The 17739-nt window shown below is 45.8% G+C and overlaps 1 protein-coding gene across 3 annotated transcripts in view; it reads right to left on the bottom strand.

Annotated features, from left to right (window-relative positions):
• Positions 1 to 17739, bottom strand: part of ubr4 (ubiquitin protein ligase E3 component n-recognin 4) — a 71178-nt gene that overhangs the window by 20826 nt on the left and 32613 nt on the right. For 2 of the 3 annotated variants that reach the window (XM_022228524.2, XM_087143195.1), the window contains exons 49-79: positions 17397 to 17577; positions 16617 to 16824; positions 16183 to 16346; positions 15577 to 15714; positions 15248 to 15332; positions 14352 to 14647; positions 13407 to 13541; positions 12763 to 12991; positions 12050 to 12232; positions 11104 to 11225; positions 10239 to 10472; positions 9350 to 9674; positions 8683 to 8817; positions 8216 to 8481; positions 7719 to 7940; positions 7209 to 7328; positions 6725 to 6817; positions 6283 to 6354; positions 6087 to 6164; positions 5453 to 5586; positions 4825 to 4909; positions 4523 to 4601; positions 4059 to 4220; positions 3455 to 3629; positions 2725 to 2869; positions 2295 to 2380; positions 1850 to 1937; positions 1385 to 1578; positions 919 to 1158; positions 470 to 608; positions 158 to 283 (exon numbers count right to left, since the gene is read on the bottom strand). In XM_022228524.2, coding sequence (XP_022084216.2) covers positions 158 to 283; positions 470 to 608; positions 919 to 1158; positions 1385 to 1578; positions 1850 to 1937; positions 2295 to 2380; positions 2725 to 2869; positions 3455 to 3629; positions 4059 to 4220; positions 4523 to 4601; positions 4825 to 4909; positions 5453 to 5586; positions 6087 to 6164; positions 6283 to 6354; positions 6725 to 6817; positions 7209 to 7328; positions 7719 to 7940; positions 8216 to 8481; positions 8683 to 8817; positions 9350 to 9674; positions 10239 to 10472; positions 11104 to 11225; positions 12050 to 12232; positions 12763 to 12991; positions 13407 to 13541; positions 14352 to 14647; positions 15248 to 15332; positions 15577 to 15714; positions 16183 to 16346; positions 16617 to 16824; positions 17397 to 17577 — 4939 coding nt within the window. The remainder of the gene's footprint in view (positions 1 to 157; positions 284 to 469; positions 609 to 918; positions 1159 to 1384; positions 1579 to 1849; positions 1938 to 2294; positions 2381 to 2724; positions 2870 to 3454; positions 3630 to 4058; positions 4221 to 4522; positions 4602 to 4824; positions 4910 to 5452; positions 5587 to 6086; positions 6165 to 6282; positions 6355 to 6724; positions 6818 to 7208; positions 7329 to 7718; positions 7941 to 8215; positions 8482 to 8682; positions 8818 to 9349; positions 9675 to 10238; positions 10473 to 11103; positions 11226 to 12049; positions 12233 to 12762; positions 12992 to 13406; positions 13542 to 14351; positions 14648 to 15247; positions 15333 to 15576; positions 15715 to 16182; positions 16347 to 16616; positions 16825 to 17396; positions 17578 to 17739) is intronic. The other variant, XM_022228525.2, reaches the window with a different exon arrangement.

Here is a 17739-nt window from a genome sequence, read left to right as displayed (position 1 = left end):
CATTTGCCAGCTACAGGGTTTTGTGCTGCGTCTCCATGTGTCCGTCAGTCATTTGCGTGTGGTTTGTCAGGTTAAGCCATCGGCAGAGCTGTGACATGAGGCCTGTATGATACTGTCTATGTTGGCGTGTGTGTCTGTGTGTCTGTCAGTTATTTACCTGCGGTTTGTCCTGTCCGGCCTCATGTACTCTGATCAGCAGGGCCTCCAGATGTGGTTTGTGGGAGACCAGTTGGCGGTAGACACGGTCAGCCTTCTCAAGCAGCGAGCTGATGGTAGAGGTTGCCTTTCAAAATAAAGAAAAAGTGAAGTATCAAGCGGAGAAATGTTGAAGTAGTATGGATGTGGATTCCAAGACCACCAAAGATGGTTAGCTGGTTACTTTTTACGTCACAGAGCTAATATCTTGATTTCAGGTAAAATAATAAGATGAAGTACGTACAATGGAAGAGAAGAGAGAAGGGAGGGTTACCTTTTTACGGTCATCTTCAGTCTCGATTGGGTCGACAGCACAGCAGGCTCTGGCTGTCAGGGTGTAGTCAAACTTGGCGTACTTGCAGAAGCCGCAGGCATTACACAGGTACGGGTCCTTCTCGTCATAGTTGATGGCCCTGCAGGGAAAAAAAAGCCAAAGAGAACTGTCACCAAGCCTCGAGCATTGTAGCAGTATTTATTCAAGTTATCTAAATTATACAAACAACCTCAGTTTAAGGTAGCAAAGAGATTTCAGAGATTAAAGAAAAAATGATGCTAAGTCAAAAAACTGCAACAAACTGCTAACTGAATTTAGTGTGCTATATTACCTAAATCCACAAGTTAGAAAAGTTGAGGATTTGATCCTTTGATTTGATTTTGTGCAGAATCTTTCTCCAAGTTGGCATGGGGACATTTTACTCCTGGGGGTAAGATTCTCTAGCGTACCTGCACTTGTGGCACTGGAAAACATTCTCGCCGCAGTTCCCGCAGACGCCCGGGTTGGCCGGTACCGAGGCGCTGCAGCGGGGGCACTGCAGGGTCTCGGCTGAGGCTGTCAGGTTGTCGTAGAAGTCGGCGTACTCGATCATGAGGTTGGCGGCCACGATGGGCAACGGGAACTCCACTTTCAGCTCTGTCTGGCCTGCGGCCAGCTGACACTTGCGAGCCTTGTGCCACATGGTGGGCCTAGAGAAAAAAAAAAGAAATCACAATCAAAGACAACTGACACTCTATGATCGTAACCCCTGAAAACATTCCTCTCTACAAACTTCTTTTACAAGAGCCATCTATGCGATATCTGGTGGACAGTTGGCAAATTCAGCATTGGTACATAAGTCCAACCACTGGTACAAAAAATGCTTCTGAGGTTTTTGAAATATAAAATTCTCACGGTACGACACAACTGACTCACTTGTTTTTGAGTTCCACCACGGATTGCACGGTGCGGTTGTTGTAGTAGATGTTGATGGTGCGTACCATCTTGGTGCGCTTGAGGTCGCTGATGCGCAATGACACCTTGGCGATGGTGTGAGTGCCCACCAGCTTGACGATCTGCGAGTTGGCTGTGTAGCGTGAGTCCACCTTTAGCGTGGTCAGCTTCAGGTTCTGTCGGTTGGAGATTTATGGAAATTGAGTTTCATCTGTAAAGTCTAAAAACTCGTAACGTTCACGTTCCTTTCCTTATGTTTCTTTCAGAATGACAAATGATCAGAGCCTGAACTTAGATGGACAAAGGTAATTTCATCGAAAAACAAAAAATCTACAACTGTATCTTACAATGGCAAGATTCTTCTAAAATCAAATGAAGATCAGCCAAAAAGCTGTTTAGAATACTTCCTTGCAAATGTTTCTGCAATGGACAATATCCTGGACTTACAGAAAACGGGACCTCTGGATTGTTGCAAACCAGACAAGGGTCGCTCTCCAGGAAGTAGCCGTCAAACTGCACAAGGCCCGACAGCATGCTGCAATGGACAGAAATGTATCACATCAAAGTATCTGGTGAGAGCTACGTACACTAAACCAAGTGTGTCATGCGCTCTGGGCATGCACTAAAGAGGGCGCTCTCTGGTATTACAGTGAGGCTGACAAGTGTGAATTGACCGGCTGTGGCCTGGAGTAATACACCTGTCTATGAGAAGTGGCTGCAGCCACTAGTCTGTGGCTTCCGTAAGTACACATATTGATTACAGCCGCAGTAACAATTTTGGATATGACCTGAGTGAAGGGCTCTTCCATTATGCGACTGCTCAAAGAACCCTCTCAAATTGAACATGGTAGGAAACCACAGTCTAATGGGGGGCAGAGAGAGGGGTGCTTACTTGTAAATGGTGGAGTTGGGATGATTGGCGAGACATTGGTTCTGTGTCTTCAACAGTGCCGCTGCTTTCTGGACGTATTGCTTGGACTGAAATAAGAAGGGAAAAGGAGAACGTAATCCCAAAGGACTTGTTCGTGGTGCAGGTTTACAAATGGTGCCATGTTCAATTCTGGTGGGAATGTCAAACACTTTCTGAAATACTTTGCAATAAAATTAGCCTAGTGCTAACTAAACCACAAAGCAAAGAACGCACAGAGGATGGAAACAATGCGAAACATTTAGACAGGCAGAACACTGCTGAAATAAAAAAAAAGGACGGACTTTGAAATATGTAACATGAATCTAGTAAAAAATAACAAAAACATGTATGTGAAATGTATTACTCTTGAACTGGGAGACAAGTGGGATATTTCTCAAATCTTTGATTTCACCTTCTGCGCGCTGTACGGTGCCTTGAGCGAGAAGTAGCCCAGGAGGTCAACAAACTGGGCGGCTTTGCGCCCGTAGCTGGACAGCTCCGGCCAGAGTTCCCACATCAGCTCCAGCAGCTGCTCCTGTTGGCTGAACTGGGAACTCCTGATTTAGGAAAGGTGGGAGAGAAAACATCAACAAGTTGACATACTCAAGATGACTGTTAATTAATAATTTAAAAAACTGCTTTACCATCACAATGGTTGTTCTATTATCAGATGTGCATTGAGCAGTGTATGAGTGGAGTCTATTGCCAAGTCCGACAAGAATACTTGGATGTGAGATGGCACAGCTGGAATCAAGGCTAAGAACCAAAGCTGCATTGAATAATTTGACCGAGTAGGAATGTGACTGGACATGCAGCTTAACAAAATTATGTGAAAATGTACCTAAGAGCTTAGACTCCGACTCCAGTCTGCATCCTTCAGTAAAATATGTGTGTTTCTACATTTTCAGAATACCCATTTTGTATACCCACATTCTAAACCCACAGCCAAAAACATTAAAGCTCAGATCTCACCGTCTCATAACTGAGACTTTGTACTTTAATTTAGCTTTTTTCAATGCCTGATAAAAAGAGCAAAGATCTCTTTGAAAACTATGAGCCCAACCAAAATGCTAAGAAGTGGCAGGTTGTAATTTGCACCGGTGTCAGAGATGTTTTTTTCTTTTTGGAGGAGAGAAATTGACCTGAAGATGTGCAGGAGTAGGCCGTGCGCCTGCCAGCGCACCGAGGTGTTGTTGGACTCTAGCAGGTGCTGGCGGACAAAGCGGGAGAGGGAATCGCGGCCGGCCAGACGGTTGAGCTGGTTGATGAGGGACTGACACAGGCTGTCGTCATGGCGCTGGCTATCTTCCGAAGATTCTGAAATTACAAACGTGGATTACTTTTCCAAAAATTTCAAAGTGTTGACATTTTAGTCTGATAAAGTAATGTGACTGACTTCTGGCGGCGCTGCCTCTAGAAAAAGACAGCAAACACACCAGACCTGCAGTCTGCTTGGAACTGGATGTAGAAGCGCCATCTTTGACATAAGCCCTGCCTTTGGGCATCTTCCGGTCTTAGGTCTCAAGGTCACATCCAACCTTAGTAAATTCAGACTCCAACCTCAAGGTCCAAGGTCCAAAAGACCACGAAAAGACTTAAAATCAAGTTAAGCAGCTTGGGCAATTTCACTACAACCATTAAAGATATACACATCAATAGAAACCTTTAACTTTATAAAGATACTAGCGTGATTCGGAGGAAGACTTTGGGTTGGTCCTTAGGAATTGTTCAGAATGTTCCACTCACTATCCCGCCTACCCTCCGACTTTTCAGCCTTCTCCTTGCTCTTCTTGTGTTTGGAGGAGGAGGTCTTGTTGCCGCAGAGGGCACAGGTCAGCAGCTGCAGGAGGAGGGGAGACACACCCTCATCTAGGTAGAAGCTGGCTTGCTGGAGGCTGGATAAGACGGCTTGGGGGGGAAGAGGTGAAAATAAATGATTGAAGTACACATATATTGACTGGCAATAAGGGCAATAGTGTTATATTGACTGGCTACAAGGGCAATAGGGAAAAGCTATTGCCCTGATGGACAGAAAAAAGAACAAGAAGTCCTGAATAGTAACTATTGACTGGAGGGCACTAGGAAATGACTATTCATGCTGAGGGACTAACAACAAATGACAATATGAGGGAAATATGTTGAAAGATTCAAAGCTGAAGGAAATATGGCCCTCCTGAAGGTGAGACTGCGAATGTCAAAGATACTCTTACTCTCATCCTTGTGGCAGAACTTCTGCCAGTTGAGGGTGCGGGATGCTGCAATCTCCTGGCAGGCCTTCAAATGCTCAATCTAAAAATGAGGAAATACACAACAGAAACTGCGTCAAGATAACTCTAATTCATATCAGTAAGCATGCAGGAAACCATTATTCCCAATTAGAAACAAGCCACGAAGAGCAATGTGTGCAACATGGAGAAATGGGTGGGGGGGGGGGTTGTGATAGATGGAGATTAAAGGCAGTTTAAAACTATATCCATCACAGGTAGGTTTTCTTCAGTTTTTATCAACTCACCAGGGTTATAAGAGTGTCGTAGGGTAAGGTGATTGGTACATTGCTGGTGTTGTCAAGCTCAAGGCCGTTCTGACTACAGATGGACCTGGTTGTAGAAAGCAAAATGTCAGTGCCAACTTCACTGCCTTAAGACTGTCATAGTGCCCTCTACTGTTCAAAAAGATTCTGGATGCTATTAAGGGATTGCATGTTAAAGGGACATGGAGGCCTAATGTTTCTTCAACCTTTTTTATCATCTTCTAGTTCAGTATTTGCGTGTTACTGACGTTTGTACAGAAAAAGGAGCTTAAAGGGTATGTTAAGTGTCTAAATTTTTCGCAACTTCGTATCGAAGTGGTTAGACAAGTGGAAAAAACTAATAAAATCAAGGCCCTTGAAGTTGATCTGTGCGCTGATTGTGTGAATTTGTATTGCTTCTTCTTGAGTGATTGGAGAGTTGAAACCACAATATCGGGCCACTCTTGTCTCTCAAATATGAAATTGTTTTAAGGTGGACCCTGAAGAAACCTAGGAAGGGACGAAAATACCCACAGACAAAAAATGTGTTGTGATTAGGGTACGTGCCACATTATTGGTCAAACGGACAGATGCTGGGCTAAGTGGACCAATCAGAACAAGGACTGCTTACTTGATGTCTCGGAGGTGAGATTCCAGAGTGTGCAGGTCGCGCAGTTGGCGGTACTTGTCCTTGGAGCCGCAGATGAAGAGTAGGAGTTTTCTCACTTGGCGCCTGACGAAGGGTGTCTGCTGAGTCATCATGTACTAAGTGACCAAAAACAGACCAGATCGCGGTTTCCAAGTGACACTAGCCAATGGGAAGCTGCTTGACCCTAGAGGGCAGCAGAATAGCAGGTAGACTCAACCTCCCCTGTCATTTGTCAGTGGATGGTTACGGTGATGTTAGAGGGCAGCAGACATACTTAAAGCTCTCTGTCTTTCACGACAGCATTTTTTAAAAACAGATTCAGAGCTCCAGAACGATATTTTTCACATCAGGAGACTTGACATCTGCACCTGCAAGAAGCTGGTCATGGGTTCGAGTCCTATCCGGGAAAGCTCACGAGACTTCACGATATATCAAGCTTCCAGGGATCAATGAGAACACAGTACTCATCATGTCACTAAGGGTAAAAACTCAGTAGCAAAAACTAGTTGGATAGCACAGATGAACTTTGTGTTTATGATACATAACTAATTTTTAAATCGAATCATTTGGTAAAGAAATCTCTGTCCAGTAGTCTTTTATCGGTCCACCATTTTACCTCGCACAGATAGTAGAACCAGGCCTGGTCAAAGACAGGAACCCCCACAGATGGGGTGGCATCACAGATCTTCTTCATCTATACAAGAATGTAGCAAACAAAAGTACTCAGACAAGTCTAACTGAAAGCACCACACTAAAATCTCTCATCAACCGACATGACATTCAGAACATTGCCAGTACTAAATGAAACATACCTGGTAGGGCAGACGCAAGACCATCTCTGTCAGGAGTTGGGGGTAGGCTTCGAAAACATCTCCCGCATGGCCCTTAAGAAGAAGAAGGAACATTTTACTATTCAATAACGATGCCATAAATGTGGCCATCGAGCCAGTGTTTAACTTTCACTTTCCTTGGAATGAAACAAGTGAGAATATTTCCATCTCCTCGGCTGGAATGCTACTCAACCACAGACTGCTCTCCAACTAAAGCTGGTACCTGCCTATACTCCTGGGAGGAGAGAGGAAAGCAGAGTAAAATGGCTTGCTCAAGGACATAACCTATAGCCAGCCACTGGATTCTGACCCGCCAGTCATAAGTCACAAAACCATTACAATTTGGTCACCCTCCTTAAACGTCAGTCAATCACGCTAGAGCCTACGGAGAACTACACATCTGCACGGGATGAGATTCTCTCACCTTAACGTACTGTCTCAGGAAGAACGGTGACATGTCCGGAGGTGAGGAGGTTGGATGAGGCTTGAGAAGGTTACTGGAGCCTCCTGACGCATCCTGGAGAAAGATGCCAACAGACAAAAAAAGCTTGGGGCCCAATTTTATGGAGTTGCAAAGAAGAAATTTTACATGACGAGCAAAGGTGGCTGGGAACCAGTCACAAGAAATACATGTTCACTTATATTTTGACTGGTAACTTGGTTTTGCTTAAAATTATTTCTGTGTCTAGCAAATGTCCTCTGAATTACCTCTGGAATACGGAAAAAGAAATATTTACAAAATGGGTAAGACACCAATCTGGATAGTGGCAAATTTTATCAACAACTCAGCCACGCTGGACACATAACAAATAGAACTGCTTTTCTGAATTTGTTTGTCCTATCCAGGAGGATCAAATGCAATACCGAGAAAATATGCCATGAAGTCTGCTGGGAGTCTAGTTCCTTACCTCGTCCACATCTGTTTCCTTCCAGTGGTCTAGGAGGGCCTTGAGAATCAGCAGACAGTAGTCAACAGCACCCCAGCTGAGAAGGGCTGAGGCCGTGGCGTGAGAAATCAGCGTGGAAGACTGAGAAAAAGCAGCAAAAAAGGGAGACAATCGATGCTTTCAAAGCAATTTTGAATTCAGCTTTTCTAATCCTCTGACTGTCCCCTGACTTTGTTCAGATATCCTAGGGGGTTAGGGTATATAAGGTTCTGTGCACAAATGGCAAAGGACATTATAAGTACTTTCACAACTTATAACAAGTACTTTTCAAAAGTTACAACAAGCACTCCCACAAGTACTTTGGCAATACTAAAAATGGGTGAAGAATGATTAAGGAAAGTCGTCATTACAGTTCATCTATGAATAACTTGAGGCTTGCACTGAGACCTGGGTCGTTGTGGTGCACATGTGAAGTATCAGTGAAGTACTCGACTTCATCACTGCCCATGAGACAGTCCCAGAGGGACTCACCTCGCTGGCTGCCTTAGTCCCCGACTTGGTGCGCGACATGAAGACGCTGAGCAGCCGCATGATGATCAACTGGACCTCGTGGAAGGCAGTGCGCTCGGCTACATCGGCAAAGTCCCGGCGGCGCAGGTTGAGCTCGGCCAGCATGGTGGACAGCAGGCTGCCCAGGGAGTGGCGGTCTTTGTCCTCCTCGATGTCCAGGTCCGAGCTCAGCATCAAGACCACCTAGCAAGATGCCAAGATGAAACCATCAACTGAATGCACATTCAACTATTTCTCCTGATCTTGCCCATTACAGCCTCCTCGATTAAAGGGATGGATATGACCACGCCCACCTACATGAATGAGATACCCTCAGCCTCGCCCATCATTACCCCTTAAACTTGGACTGCCCTTGCCTCATTGACAACACCCACCTGCAAATGTTGGACTGCCCTAACTTGACCAATCACACCCGTCTGCATGAATGGGATGGCCCTGACCCCGCCCACCACACCCACCTGCATAAATGGGATGGCCCTGACCCCGCCCACATCCCTAAGCTCGGGCAGGTACTGCAGCAGTCGATCCAGCAGCATCAAGCGGAGGGCATGCATGCGCTGGCCATGGTCGCGCTCTGTCTCTGTCTCGCCCTCAGGCATCTCCACGCCATCCATCAGCGGGTTGCCTAGTGCATTGCCAGGGTGACCACTGCTCTCGGCACTGTCCGGACGTGTTGCGATGGGCTCGTGGACACCGTCTCCATAGGCGCTGCTGCGACCACTCGCTGTTCAACAACATTTGAAACAACGAGTTTCAGAAACCTAACCCTGGATCTGATGAGGCTCTTTTAAAATCCATCAGGAAGTTTTGGAGGATGTTAGAGAGCTCATAAAACTCAAAAATTTTTCCTGCATTACAGGCCACTAGTTTTCCCTTCACAAGCTTGGAAACCAGTCACTCATTTAAGTAATCAATGGTTACTCACCGCTGTGTTCCCCGGTGATGGAGTCAACAGCACTGCCCCCGCTCTCTGACCCTCCACTGCCAGCATGCTCAGCAGGGGAAGTACGCAGGGTGGACCCATCGGTAGCAGCCGTGCTTCCTTCATCGTCACTGGCAGCTGAAGAGGGGAGACAGCCAGCCAGAAATGAACAGCAACATTCTAGGTTTCATGCCGATGTCAGGTTTACGGCAGCCTTGAATTTGTACAGGAATCCTGTTTAGAACTGTAGCCAAGCTCTCACAGGCTTTTTGAAGGATATCGTCTTTCTAAAGGATACTATCTTTCTCTGCCCAAAGTCAAGTGTTTTCCAGTCACGTGAACAAGATAAGGTTTTGTACACATTCAGTCGAAAATCGGGGGTGCACGCTTTGTGCCATGAGAGCACGTAAACTGGAATACGTAAGTTGCTCAAAATATAGTGCTATGCAGTAAACAAATGACACGTCAATAGTATTTTCACACAACTGTTCATACACGTGGGCACTCGTGCTTCTCTCTGATGCCACACTGCACGCATGTATATTGTAGCCGTGCATGTAATACGTGCATGCAGACACAAATTACAGTCGTGACTGGCCCAAAGGCAACAGGATGGAGACAATGGATCTGGCTATTTGATTCAGATGAAAGAAATCATTATCACAAATACCTGAGGCTGTGGTGTCAGACAGTGTACCCGCCTCCAGTGAGGACGAGCTCTGCCCCTGGTGGTGGTGAGCAGCCAGCCCCAGGGCCTGCAGGTTCAGTCCTCCGCCTCCCCCGCCCCCTCCGTCCTGGCCTGACGACTGGTCCTGCAGGCTCAGGGCGATGGCCAGCTCCATCATGGCCTCGTCGTCAGCGTCCGGTGGGATGTCCAGCATGGGGGCAAAGCCCCCGCTCCGGCCGCCCAGCAGGGCCTCCAGGGGTAGCTGGTTGACCCCTTGGGCGGCGACATTGCCCTCGGCCGGCTCCAGGACCATCGGCTCAGCTTGCTCCTATCAAAAAACAATTGATGTCCATCAAAGCCCTTTTAATGTGAACACTATGTCACAAACAGACGATAATCAGCTTTTCCAAATTTCAGCCTCGTTTCTGTCTACAGCTTCACAGTAGGCAAAAATACTCTCCCACTTTTAATGGTCCTCAAGCAAAATAGTACATTTTAATGAGTAAAATCTCCAAAGTTGGGGGGGGGGCTAACAGTAAGGCCAAGCAGGAGATGGAGGTAACACTGACATTTCAAAAACTCGCTTGTGGACAAGGGAAACAACACTCGCGCTGTTTGGTATAAAACCGGCAAAGGAACAAACTCAGAAAAAATTGTTCAGAATATGACTGTCAACAAAATTGGAGAGGTAACAAACCAGCACTAGATGGAGAGTAGAACAGTGTAAATTCCTGCAAAAACAAGGTGAGGTTTTTGAATTTGGTGTTCCCAAGGTCACTCTTCAAATATCTGGTGGATAAAGACTGGAAATCTTTATCAAAAATTTCAGGTATGAAGTGTTTGAAGCAATTGTAAACTGAACATAAGATTTGAATCAAACAGGACAACTTACGACGACTTCGTAGGAGGGTTCGTCTTGCGACGCCTCCGATACCTCCTGCACCAGAGGCATTTCCCCGCCTCCCTGGGGGGCCTTGTCTTCGGGTTCCTCTTCCTCTGCCACGCTGGGGTCTGGCGGTGGGGAGCTGCAACGCTGTGGGGAGGGGATGACCACCTTACGGCGTTTGTGACGGGGACGCATGACCTTGATTAGGGCTTGCTTGGCGGCAAAGCTGACTGACTGATCCTGGTGAATAAAAAGTGGACTTCAGCTCTTAATTCCTACAGCACTCAAACTGAGAACCCTCCTGAATCCTTCAAAATCCTACACTCTGCAGGAACCAATGGTATATTCTGTGCACTTCAAATTCCAAAGGGCATCAAGCCCCATGTACAGTAACAGAGGCTAAGGTCTACCTTCCTTAATTACTCAAAATCCTTTAAATCGATCAAGAAAATTTGAAAGATTTTGCTAGATTGAGGAAAACGGCACCACCAGTACTTTAAACAAGCCACCCCATTCTGGGCTAATACATTAACTAAAACTGCTCAAAACTCAAGTACCAAACTAACAAGTCTGGTTCTAGACTCTGTAGAAAGTTTCTGACTTTCAAGATGAGCTCAAATGAAATCAAAAACCCAAGATGAGATCAAATAATGGCATGAACAACACAAGAAGTCCATTTCACAAGGCTGAATATGCAACCAAATTGATTAAGTGTAGAAAATGCTGGCTAAGCAGCAAGCAGTTACCAGCCCAAATGCCATGTAATGCCTACTGCCCGTGACTGGCTCCCGGCCCCATTTGTGCTTGCCAAGGAAATCTGCTAAGCGTGAAATCTGCACCCAAGGGTGCAACTTGACACAAACTGTCCTACCTCGCACATGAGGAGGCGTACGTACAGCTTGGTGGCTAGAGGGATATTGTCCAAGTCGCTGCAGGCAAAGGCGTGGATGATCTCAACTAGTGCTCCGACGGTGATCTCCACGTGGGTCAGGCCTAGTGGCAAAAGCAAGATGGAAAGATGAAGGACTCGTTCTTTTTTTCTGACAAAATCACTGTCGTTTCTTTTGAATGCATCTCATCTCTTTTTGCAAGCATCTCAGTGACGGCAATTTCAGAGAGTGTCTGTGGCCAAGCCCAGTCCCATTTTTTTTTCTGCGTGATGTTTTCTCCAAATTTGTGCTGAATTTACTGGGATCATTTGGCTCTTCATACAGGGCTGAAGCGGCCTTTCCAGGTACTCGCTGGTGCTATGCATAGCTGAATGAACAGCCACGGGGACCAGTGAATCGCTGCCCTTCACCAACTCTTTTTGAGGGTTTTCTTAATTTTGCTTTTGTCCTCATCTTCCACTCGAAGCTTTAGTTTCATGAATTTAGTTCCTGAATGGAGACGTGAAAACTTGACACAGCTCCCCTTAATGCAAAGAAAGTACTTATTTGTTGTTTGTGAAGCCAAGGTTTGAAAAATATTTATTTAGCGTCAAAAGTAAAGAAAGTACTTATTTGTTGATTATGAAGTCAAGGTTTGAAAAATATTTATTTAGCTTCAAAAGTAAAGAAAGTACTTATTTGTTGATTATGAAGTCATGGTTTGAAAACTATTTATTTAGCTTCAAAAGTAAAGATTGAAAGTAATCAAGGAAAAAAACCTTGTTAGTCTACACTGCGCTAATGCAATTAGGCTAAGTCCCAGAGTTAGGGCTGCGGATTGAAATGATGCATATGCCTATGTAAGCCCTTGGCTAGTGGCTGTTGCAACTGTCCATAGAGGTGTGTGTTACTCCTAGACATAGCCATGTCATTGGGGCATCTACTGACCTGGTAAGCATGCAGGTGCCAGCATGGCGTTGGCTGGCTTGGAGCTATGCAACCTCCAGAAGGCCTCCAGCATGCGGGCCAGGAAGTGCTTGGACTCTTGCTCCGTCAGCCCGGTCAGTCGGCTGCTGGCTGGCTCCATGGTGGCATCCTCGGCTTCGGCCTCTAGGTTGGTCACCTCCAGATCTTCAGTGAAGGCAGACACAGACAAGACATTGGTAGGGTTGACGCCACGACAGGTTTGATACCCACCGAGGCTAACGAGCAGACTGGACATTCAGTCCCTATCTAATTCTGTAGGCTTTGTACCGTGAGCAGACATTGCGTAACAGTGCAAGGTTTTGACTTGCGTTTGTTACAACCCTGACAGTGCACTTTCCAAAGGTACATCTCTAGGTTTGAACTGTCTCTTTGAGGGAGAATATTGCAAAAAAAATATTTTTTTCCTCACAGGAAAGTGATGTTGTGTTTGTCTTTGAAATGAATTGGCTTTGGAGGAGCAACTGAAAAGTCTAGTGAAAAAAGAGGCACCATAGTATGTTCCTATGACTGCATTTTCTGTCAAGATTTTCACTCCTGTGCAAAAACTGTGATTATTTGATGGTGCGATTTTGCAAAGACTGTATAATTGTGGTGATTAGAAACTTCTAGCAGAAGCTTATAACCTGTACCAAAAAAAAAAATTAAGACATTGAATGTTCAATGGAGTCCACTACCTGATTCCTTGGACGTGAACGTCTCACAGGTGTCGGCAAACCGCACCAGGTTTGTTGGGCGAGCCACTGCCACAGAGCGTGCCGTCACGACAAGACGCTGGTAAGCTTCAGGATCAAGGTGCTGCTGTTGTTGACTGTCGGGTTGGCACGGAGGGGCAGCTTGTGCCCGCAGCTGGGGTTTCTGGGAACTAGCCAGGCACTGGATAACGCGTTGCAGCTGGGCTTGATCCTGTGGACCGACACAGTCGTAAACCGTCGGCATGATATCATTCAGGGGTAATTTTGATACAAGTGGCCGTTATATTCTAGCCTTCCTTTTGCTAAGTCATACGTCTTGCACTGAAGGCGCAGTTGGAGAAAAGCTTCATTGTGTTACATCTGGTGTTGGGTCAACAAACTCTGAAAACGTTACCTGCTCTGTAGATAAAGTGGACTTTTGGAGTTGTCAAGTCCTTTAGAACACAGCTTTCATTTGGTGAGTCAAAATTTTGAAGGTGGTCAAAAACTGTTCAATAATACGCATACAATCATCACCTTCAGTCACTGCTATAAAATATAAATTATTCAAGTCCCCATTGAGCCAATCCTAAAGCAACTTCCAGTGGAATACAAAAAAAATCATCAAAATTTGAATGTTGACTTGCCTTGTGGTTGTGGAATGCCACACTGGATGGCTGCATGGTGGAGAGCAGTGACTTGGCATGAGATTGGACACTAGAGGGCGTCGGCAGGGTCAACAGCTCAGTGGCCAGGTCTTGAATGGTCTGCTTGATTGTCTCCTTCATGAAATCAAAAAAGGTCAAAGCACTTGAAGTTAGTTGGTGTGGACTTAGTCTTGGACAGCCTGAGAATAGATGACTTCTGATCAATGGAAAGCAAGAAAATTTGACGCACAATGGACTGTTTGAATAAAGTAACCCTCTCCCCATTATCAAAAAAAATAAAGTTGTGTTCAAAAGTTGTGGCTACAGCTTGAAATAACACTTGTGTCTATAGAAGCCACATGGCTAGTGGCTGCAGCCACTTCCCATAGACATATGAGTAAATCCCAGCCACAGCATTCAGGCATTCAGGCATGGCCTGAAGTGCTCTTTGATTGCTCTGGCTACTAGTTTAAACAGCGCCCTCTTCAGTTTGCGACACCCTGATATGAACACTCTAATGAAGATGTAAGGTGGTTTTTCCACAACACTTGGCTTCGCTTCCCTCTACAATTAAACTCCCTCTGACTCTGCTCTGTCGCGCATATTTAAAAGTTCCTGAGGCACTACCAGACTCATTGAGGTGAAGACTTGACAGTCCGGGGGGTTATAAGTCAGGTAAAGCCTGGGTCAAAGCCGGATATTGGAAAAGCCCACAGTGGATTCAGAGAAGGTAGTAAGAAATGTGACAGCATGTAGATGTACATTCACCACCGTCAACCACCTTTGAAATTTTCTAAAACCTGAAATTTTCCCACTGCCAAGGGACTTACACCTATGCTTTTGAGCCCAAAAATTGATCAAGATGCAATTCTCAAAAGAGAACTTTTTTGCAGGCAGAAATCTTCCTTCAAGAAGGGTTTCTGTAGAAAATCCAGTGCAGCCTACCTTGTCCTCCATGTTCACCAGACACACGAACCCGTCCAGCACCTCCAGTGATGCTGCCACCAGCCGGTCCAGGCTGGACAGGGTGGTGGTCGCGACAGCCGCGGTCACGGTGGCCGTTTCCGTCTCGGCGGCCGGCGCGGCGCTGCTGGAGGTCGGCGGGAGGTTGGCCCCACCCCCGCTGGTGGAGGGGAAGTCATCAGGCGGGTCATCCGGCCAGCCAAAGTTCTCCTTGGTCTTGCCGTAGACTTTGATGGAGTCCACCATGGTGACACCGGCTGGGTCGACCGATGGACCAACTGCACACAAAAAAATACAAGTACACCCCATTTAACTTTTAAAGTCAGAAACCCTCGTGGTGAAAATGCTATAGTAACATATTTCGCTCGTGTGTTTTGTTGGAGTACGACAGTCTGATCATTCTGATGTTTGCCTCACGTGCGACAGTACGTGGATCCAAACCCCACAGGTACCATGACATTTGTGTTCCTTGGGCAAGACGCTTAGCCACAATCGCCTCCCGCCAACTAAGAGTACAAATGGGCATCAGATTGCACTGACCACAAGCTGCTGCAGAAACTGATCGGGTTGCCCAGCGAGCAGGGGGTATTAAATGTGAAGTGCTTTGTGACATGAATGATAAAGTGATTTCATTTGGACCGGGAAGTGTAATGCGAACGAGTGGAGTCTGTGCGCATGCTAGTTCACGTGCTGGTTCTCGCTCTAATAACTTTTACGCACACAATTAAGCGCCTGACAAATTCACTTCTGTATTTCATAAATTCACTGATAAATATTTCTATGTGGTCATGCCATCGCAACACCATTTGGTTGGTTGCTTGTCAAAGTACAGAAATGACAAACTTGTGTGACTACGGTTCTGTTGCACTACGACTTACCAAAGAGTGTGAATTTCTTGTCGGCAGTGAGCGACTCTTCTCTGGTGAAGGGAATGTCAAACCATCGATTGCGCGTAGATGTCAGCTAGGAAAAGCAACAAACAGGTGAAATTAGATCCCAAACTAGGCACAAAGCAGGTAAAGAATGCTCAAACTTTGAGAGGAATCCTGACAACCAAAAACATCAAGACAGCTTTTTTGAAGTAAAGGAAATGGAACTTGGAATCACATCCTTTCAATGAAATAAAGCAGGAAACAGAACTCAAAAGACTGAAGTGAAGTGATTCTCTGAAGGGGCGTAATCCAGTGAAATCTGAAACAATAATTACCTGGACCTGGGTGCTCCGGCCGAAGACTTCTAGGTAGGAAGGCACACGCTCGATGGACTGGGCACCGACGTGGACACGGATACCAACCATCACCATGGACGAATTGTTGTTGATGACCTCAATCATGAAACCGCCAGGCTGAAAGACAAAAATAAAATGCTAATTCTTGATTTTCCTATTTCCAACACTCTAGATTAACACAAATGCCCGAGGCTTATCCTTATTATCGTCAACTTGAAATTCACATGAAATATCTCACAGAGCCCTCTTGATGTTTCTAATGTGAGGGGTTTTGAAGCCTCATCATATCCTGAAGTACTGGTAGAGAAAATACGGGCAGTGTAGTGGAACGTGATAGTATCCAACAAACTTCTAGTTCTGAGTTGACGACACAAATAAAATTGGAATGTGGTAACCATTCTAGCAGACGGCACCTTCATAGACTTTCAAAAGGAATGCTTTAAATCTCTAGGCAAGACCACTCAGGCAAATTTTGAAGAGATCGGAAAGGCAAGGAAGGTTAGCGGAGGATTTTGAAGTGCCATGAAGCTGACAGGCTTGATCCTGCCAGTTCACATTCAAAGCAGGAATCGTGTCTTGGCTTACCTTGGTGTTAGCGACGTACATCCCTGTCGTGTTGAGTCGGTGCTTGACCTGCTGCACGTTGTATACTTGCAGTAGGTCGTTGCCGCCAAACTCCACGTCGTTCATGGGCTGGCAGTGCTCGAAGAAGTCGATGGGGAACGTGACCACACCGGACGGACGACCAGCTAAGTGTTAAAACAAGAACCGTCATCTTCACCTCTCTCATTCCTTGAAGGTTTTCTCATAAAATTTATAACTCAAAAAATTAAAAATCTACTTTGGGCATTTGGACATTTTGATCTTTACAATCCTCTTTCTCACAGGTAAATATTCTGACAACTTAAAAACATCCTGGATTTCTAAGACAATCAAAAGTTCGGCTTCCATCGATGAACAACTTTAATTTGACACCCAATAACTGCAACTTTTAGAAAAATGGATTGGAAGAGCCGTACTTGACCCAGACTTGGTGACTTTCTTCTTGCGTATGGGCTTGAGGGCGCTGATGGCTCCCGTGGCCTGAAACTGGCTGGACATCCAGTAACCCGTCTGGTCCACGTTGGCCATGTAGATCCGAAGGCTGCCGTCCTCGCACAGAAGGATCAGGGTGGTGCGGTGCTGGTCTGAGGATGAGGAGTGACGGATGGCCACCATGTCTTGTACCTGGAGGTTAAAAAACACGCACAATTAACAGGGCAGGAAAGGCATGAATACCAGATGGATGTCCTCACAGTGGACTAGTGATGATCTGAGGACACAAAGCGAAGAATGGCAACCATATCTTGTACCTCAATATTAAATTAAAATTAGCAGGTATGTCTAAGACATCCACTGTCAACTGAGTCCTCACACTCGTTGATGTCCTCGCATAGGAGGGTAGTGTGGGACTGTTCTGAGGACAAGAGAGTAGTAAGTGGCAAACAAACACTGTATATAGCATTGTACAGTCAAAAACTGTTGAAACAGTCACACTTGATGGTATTTGGCCCACAGCTATGTCCAAAATCAATTACAATCGGTTGACAGTTCAAATTTCAAACCACGAGCTCAATTTACTGGCCAAAACTAACATTAAGCAACTTGCTACAGATGTCGCTTGATAACGTCCTTGCTGCAGTATTCTTAAAAATATCGAGGGTGAACTTCAAAGGGCATCAGCTCAACTTGAATCTGGAGAATCAGACATGCACTTGTTTGTAGTTGCAAAATGATGAGTTGGGAATTGAGCTCCATACCTTGGCTTTGGCTGGTAGCGTCTTGATCTCCTGGATTCGGATACGGTCCGGTTCCACCATCAGCAGCACGGGGATGCTGGTGGTTTGAGTCAGGCAACAGACCAAGCCGGGGTGGTTGGACACCTCGCTCCACTGGCACAGGGCCGGCGGGTTGGTAGCCTTACCCCCGCTGCTGCCATTACTGGGTGGTCAAATAAACAGAAAGAGAAGCACTTGGTATAAACCCGCACTTAAGATGAGCACCTTATCAAGTACTCCACCCATTTTTCATCGGTACTCTGAAGGAATACCAAATTAGCAGTGAAATGACAGCGGTCTCTCTGCTCTCTCTTTTCTTGACTGA

This window comes from Acanthaster planci, linkage group LG11 (assembly GCF_054643075.1).
Source record: "Acanthaster planci isolate LZ-2023a linkage group LG11, COTS_SCS, whole genome shotgun sequence".
Taxonomy (NCBI): domain Eukaryota; kingdom Metazoa; phylum Echinodermata; class Asteroidea; order Valvatida; family Acanthasteridae; genus Acanthaster; species Acanthaster planci.
Note: the sequence above shows the minus strand (reverse complement) of the source record. Positions and strands in the feature narration are given on the sequence as shown.